This window comes from Coenobita brevimanus, chromosome 53 (genome assembly GCF_032717465.1).
Source record: "Coenobita brevimanus isolate Jiangsu-jjx chromosome 53, ASM3271746v2, whole genome shotgun sequence".
Classification (NCBI taxonomy): domain Eukaryota; kingdom Metazoa; phylum Arthropoda; class Malacostraca; order Decapoda; family Coenobitidae; genus Coenobita; species Coenobita brevimanus.
The window spans coordinates 30062871-30069393 of record NC_137006.1 but is presented as its reverse complement, the minus strand read 5'-3'; the positions used below and the strand labels follow the sequence as shown (position 1 = coordinate 30069393).

Sequence of the window (6523 nt, the reverse complement as noted above, 5' to 3'; positions counted from 1 at the left end):
GAAGGTCAACTCTGTTACAGTTGATTAAAGTATTGGATCGTTGGACTGAGGCTGTAGATTCCAAGAAGGCTGTGGACGTGGTGTATTGCGATTTTATAAAAGCCATTGATCGAGTACCTCATAGGAGACTTCTTGAAAAGGCGGCAAGCTATAGGATCGAAGGCAATTATCTTAGATGAATCAAAAGCTTCTTGTCAGGCAGAAGACAGAAAGTTACTGTGAATGGTATCTCATCGGGCTGGAAAAATGTCACCAGCGGGGTACCACAAGGATCGGTGCTTGGGCCTTTACTGTTTGTCCTATTTGTAAATGACCTCCCAGAAATTGTGAAAAACGATAGCGAAATCTACCTGTATGCTGATGATACAAAAATTTTCAGGGAAGTAGAGAACGAGGAGGACTCCCAAAATCTACAAGAAGACCTATATGAACTGCAAAAGTGGACCAAAAAATGGAGGCTGCATTATCATCCTGAGAAGACCAAGTACATGAGGATAGGGAGAACTGGAGTGGAAGATACAGGATACCACTTGCAGACACAAATAAGCAGGACCGAAGTAGAGAATGATATAGGGGTGTTGATAGATGACAGAGTGAAGCTTTCCAATCACTTAGCTCAAAAAATTAACATGGCAAACAGGATTGTGGGGATCATTAGAAGGACCTTTGACCATTTGGACCAAACAACCTTTAAAGGTCTTTACACTGCCCTAGTGCGGCCACATTTACAGTAGAGTATGCTAACCAAATATGGAGTCCTCACCTAGTGCAGGACATTGATGCACTGGAGGGTGTTCAAAGAAGGGCCACCAAGATGGTACCAGGATTAAGGGATCTATCCTATGAGGAGCGCTTGAAAAAGCTAGACCTGCCATCATTAACATTCTGGAGATCCCGTGGAGATATGATTGAGACCTTCAAGCTCATCAGCGGCATATACGATGAGGACTGTACGTGTGGGATATTTCAGTTGAGGAAGGAAGGCAATACAAGAGGCAACAGCAAGAGGATATGCAAGAACAGAGCAAACCTGGACCTGAGGAGATGTTCATTCCCACACCGGGTGGTAAATAAATGGAATGAATTACCGGAATGGGTGGTAGGGGCAGGCAGTGTGGAGAGGTTTGAAGGATGTCTGGATAAATTTTGGAAATATCAGAGACAGAAATATAGTTATAAGGAAAAGATATCCACCACACGTGACCACCATCTGGGTTATAACAATAGTGAAGAATTGAGAAGCCCAGAGACACAGGCTTAGGAAAGAGCCTCTTCATTTTACATTCTCCGTCTGCTTCAGAAGCTTCATGTAGCAACTTTAGCTCTGCAAAGAAATTGGATGCTTTTGTTGAATCAATTTTCAAATTTGTAAGTCCCCAAGAGTACATCATAGGTGAAGATGAATATGGAGTTGCGTCAACTTGTCAGTATGCTCCAATATTAGAAACTTTAAAGACTTTGCTTTCTCATAATGATGTATGTCAGGAGATGATAAATGGTTATACTAGTACTGATTGGGTACTTCGTGACTAGTGTGATGGGTCAGTTATGAAAGAAAATCCTCTGATCAAGGCACAGACAAAAGCACTTCAAATAATGCTTTATTATGATGAATTTACAGTGGTTAATCCAATTGGTAGCAAAGTAAAAAAACTCAAAACAGGTGCATTTTATATGACCTTAGCAATTTTACCTCCTGAATACAGATCACAGCTAAAATCAATATATCTTGCCCTTCTTTTCAAGTCTCACATGCTAAATAAATTTAACTTAACACATATTCTTCAGCCTAATCTGTTTGATTTAAAAGTTTTAGAGAATGAAGGAGTTTTAGTCACTAAGAAAGATGGCGTCCATTGGTTCAAAGGTACCATTGCAGTGGTATTAGGTGACAATATTGGAAGTCAAGCTATAGGAGGCTTCATGGAAAGCTTTACAAGCTACAGAATTTGTCGCTTTTGCATAGTAACAAAGAATGAAATCCATGACAACATACTTATCAAAGGTCAACCACGAACAAAAGCTGAGCATGATGAATAAGTCCAAATTTTTTAAATCAAGATCCAAGTCAGGCAAGCGTATATGGAGTTAAATCTCATTCTCCACTACATGAACTGAAATTTTGCCATATTATAGGGGGCCTGACATCATATTTGCCCATTATTTGTTTGAAGGAGTATTTTGTGATGTTGTTCAGTGCATTATTATTATTTTTTAATGCAAGGAAGAAAGAACCAAAGGCCATGAGCCCGCAGTAACAGTTCCCTCCAAGAGAAAACAAAATACAAGTGTCGTGGATTTCAGGTTTGAATATTCCCACCCATGACAGCACATTTCTTGTAAATACATTATTGTACTGCATAATTTGGGTAAGATATTATTTATCACCAGAGATAAATCTGGTCGTGGAGAAAACAATGTATATAGTTATATAATTATTCAGTGATGTTAAGTTTCATTTGATTGATTTCGTGCACGAAGCTGTACAGTTCTCTCCCTGCTACCAGAGGGTTCAGTTCTCTCCTTGCCACCAGCTACTACACACGTGCCTTAACCCGAGATGTCCCGTCGACGTATGGGTATGTTGCAACATTTTGCATTTGCCAGTCCCATCGACGTACTAGTACGTTTTGCAATTGCAAGGTCCCTAATTTGCACAATTTTCAATTTTCGCGCGTGATTTTTCGTATGTATACACGGGACACCTTCCTCTATTCCTCTAGAAGATGCCAAGCAGGGACAATGCCTTGCACTGCATAACCTCCCCCCCCCTTGCATGCCATTGTCTTGGCAATTCACCTGTTACCAGTGACCTGGCCAGTAAAAACATTCAGGGCCACAGTGATTCCCCAATCGATGACAATGTGGAGGACAAAGTTTACATAGCACTGTAGGAAGAAACAATCAGAAATGATGATCAGGTAATGTGGCAAAAGAAGGTCAGGAATGGTGATGAGTTAGTGAGTGAAACAATGCTTATAATGCCTATATTACTGTTTGAAAACCAATATACTCTCATACTACATATAAATTCGTACCAAATAAATAAATAAATACCGTTTAGGAGTGGTGTGGAATAGTTATCCTCCCATAGAACTCGTTTTCTTTGCAGCCAGCCTGATAGAAAACCCTGTAAGGTAAGGAGGTACTCCTACCTGTACTGAGTATTTTAAACCTAAGGTGAGCAATTTCTCTATGAATTTTCGATGTTTCTCACCAAAAGCGGAGGCTTTAGCCAAAAAAATTTTTTTCCAAAAGTGGTCGGGACTGGGGGTGTCGGAGGTGCAAAAGTGGTCGGGACGTGACGGGTTAAACATCCTCCAGGAATCATCCGTCATTCTGCACATATTACCATCAACACTACAGCTAAGTACTCAACATATTTATTTTAGGCCTTTGAATATTTATACTGAGTACAGACCAAATGCCATTTCCATACTGTATATAATGGTGAGTTGTTGTTCGCTTTATGTTAGTTAATAATTAAGACCCCCTACAGTGATAATAACTAACATAAATTGGTGCCGTGACCAGGATTATATCTAGTGATAAATAATAGGGGATTGCGGGTGTGAGAGCGGGAGCATCGTTAGTGCTGTGTCGGTGATCAACCATATGTTGCGTGGAGCACCAGGGGAGGCTGCGCGTGGTTGGGGGGGGTGTCGGGGTAGGGTTTGAACCCTCCCCAGTAGATTATCTATCCCCTTTGAAGAAAGTAGCCTTCTTTGGGCATTCTTATGTCCAGAGATTCCCACTAGATCGTCCGGTGCAGTATCCAGACGATGCTCCAGGCTTTTATGTCCGCAAATATGGCGTGCCCGGTGCCAAGGTCAACACAATGAGATTGTTATGAATATCAGGACCTCCTAACATACAAGTCAGACTTAAGAATTCTGATCGTCGGGGGGAACGACTTATCCCGAGATACGGCCTTGAATCAGTTGGCCCTCGTTATAGAAGCCTTGGCTAAGGAAATCGAGGATAAGACAGGGGGCCACTGTTTCATTGTCGGCATCGAGAAAAGGACAAACCCCTGAAGCATGACCTATGAATATTATATCCAGGCCAGAAACGGAGTGAACCTGTGTCTGAAGAGAAATTTTCCTTTCACAAAGGCTCGGTTTATCTTCATGGGGATGAATGAGTCTGACCTGTCATGGGATGGGGTGCACCTGGATGCACCAGGCATCAAAAGGGTGTTGGATGGCCTTCTGAAAAGAGTGTGTTGCTTTCTTGGGCAACAAGCTCCTTCTGGGGGAGTTTAGGGTTTGATCTGGACTGCCTAACATACTACCCTCACAGGAGCTTGACAAAATTGTCAAAATCTTAATATAGAAATTCGGCTAAATTTTATTTCATTTTCATTGGATTTTGCCCAGGAAAGACTACATTTAACTTAAAATCTGCACTTGCTGTCATCTTCTTTCACTTAATTGCCTGTCATTAAAAATGGATAGAATAAAATCATTAAAGAGGCTTAGAGCAGCCAAAAAGGGAGCCATTCCTAACCTGACCACTAACTTGACAGAATTTATAGAACATGCCGCAACCGTTCATGATATCAAAGGAATGAAAGTGACGGTTGAGAAAATCCTCGCTGAGATCGAGTCTTACAATCAGAAGTTGTATGAATTATATCTTCATGAAGACCTAGAAGGAGAAGTGGTCAGTGATATGGAATATGTTAATAAAGTCCAACAGACACTTGATAGAATTAGAGAGTGCTCTAGAATTACACGCCAAGGACTCGGTAGTAAAAGAACAGACAGAGAGTCGGAAAGCAACGGGAATTAAATTACCGTCTCTGAAACTGCCAATATTTGATGGTGATCCGATTCAGTGGCTGGGTTTTTGGGAGCTATTTGACTGTAGTGTGCACTCCCGAACAGATCTGACAGACATCCAGAAATTTACATATCCTGAGGGACAATTAAGTGGTGAAGCGCTCCAAATTATTAGTGGAGTCAGTTCGGTAGCAGCTATTTATGAATCAGCAGTCACAGTTTTAAAGAATACCTACGGTCAAGAAGATCGCATTAAGGCTGCGCACATTGCAAAATTGTAATTTACCTCCTCCAGCTCATGAAGTGAATGACCTAAAAGACTTTTCTGCATCATTTGAATATGCGTTAGAATCACTATGTGCAATGGGAGTGACAGTGAAATTTGTGCAGTTTTGCTCCATAATAAACTCCCTAGTACACTTTCTGAAGTGATCAAATGTGAATTTAAAGAGAAGTGGTTGGATGTAGATGTTTACGTTCGTGTGCTAAAGACGGAGGTGTGTAATATCGAAAGTAGACAGAATCCCATGGAACATTTGGGTGTGACAGCTACGGCAGCATATGCAGTGAAGCAAGTGAAGCACGCTGAACCCATGCAGAGGAATGGATGTAAATTGTGTTTTAAACCAGGACATTTTTGGGCTAAATGTGCAAGGTATAAAACAAAGAAGGCAAAATTAAAGAAAGCAAAGCAATTGAAACTGTGTGTTGGGTGTCTGTTGGCAGATCATAGTAGTCAGGGTTGTACAAATCCCAAAGTAAGGCCATGTCGATATTGCCAGCAGAAACACTACAACTATTTGTGTCCGACTGCTCGTTCTGAACCCCATGAACAAACTGCAACCCAAGAACCAACAGTGACAATGGCTGTGGCTTCCAGTCGTAATGCAGTGTTGTTGCCAACAATTCAGATTCCATTGGTTACTCAAACGGGCCAGCAGAACAAGGTTAGGGCTCTATTAGATCAATGCTCACAACGTACCTTTGTTCTAAGATCAAGTTTAGCGAACTTGAAGGTAAACAAAATGAGAAAGGAACGTTTACAACTGCAAGGATTTACTGGCTCTAGGGTTAGTGATGAGTATGAGGTAGTCGAGTTGTTGTACCGCCATCGTGGAAAAGTGCGCAAGTTGAGGGCGGTGGTGTAGACGAACTACCTAACTATAAGCCAGGGAAGGGGCTGCAACATAATGTGCGGGATCTGAAGGCTCGGGACTACAAGTTAGCTGATCAGAGTGTCACCAGTGGGGATATGGTCGAATTATTGATTGGGGCGGACTTTTATTATCACTTTGTACACGCTGGCTATATAAGGGAAGGAGGCATAATTTTGTTACCCACAATTTATGGTTATACACTGAGTGGTACTTATCGGTCAGAAGAAGAAGGTACCCATGTAGAGCTGGTAACTGTTCTGAAGCTGGCAGTAGATCCAATAATGGAGTTAGCAAATAATGATGGCAGGAATACTACTCCAGAAATCAAGGATCTGACAGCTTTATGGGACTTAGATAACATAGGTATTAGTCCCAATGAGACCGATAAGAAGGGAGAGAAGGTATTAGGTAACTTCTATGAAATGGTGCAATATTGCAAAGAACAGGGACAATATGTTGTGGAATTACCGTGGAAAGAAAACGTTGATAAGTTTCCTGATAATTTTAAGTTAGCATTAGGCAGATTGAGAGGTATGCAGCGTAAATTCATAAAGGATCCCAACTTTTGCAAACAGTATCGTA

The 6523-nt window shown here is 41.3% G+C and overlaps 1 protein-coding gene across 1 annotated transcript; it reads left to right on the top strand.

The window, feature by feature from the left end:
* The first annotated feature begins 814 nt into the window (after nucleotides 1–814).
* LOC145400784 (uncharacterized) lies at nucleotides 815–1261 on the top strand. Its single transcript, XM_080273220.1, has one exon. The coding sequence runs from the start codon at nucleotides 815–817 to the stop codon at nucleotides 1259–1261; it is 447 nt and encodes a 148-aa protein (XP_080129346.1).
* The last annotated feature ends 5262 nt before the right edge of the window (nucleotides 1262–6523 follow it).

Excerpts from the sequence above, each read along its gene's own strand:
- LOC145400784 (XM_080273220.1), top strand. The coding sequence starts at position 815 with ATGGTACCAGGATTAAGGGATCTATCCTATGAGGAGCGCTTGAAAAAG.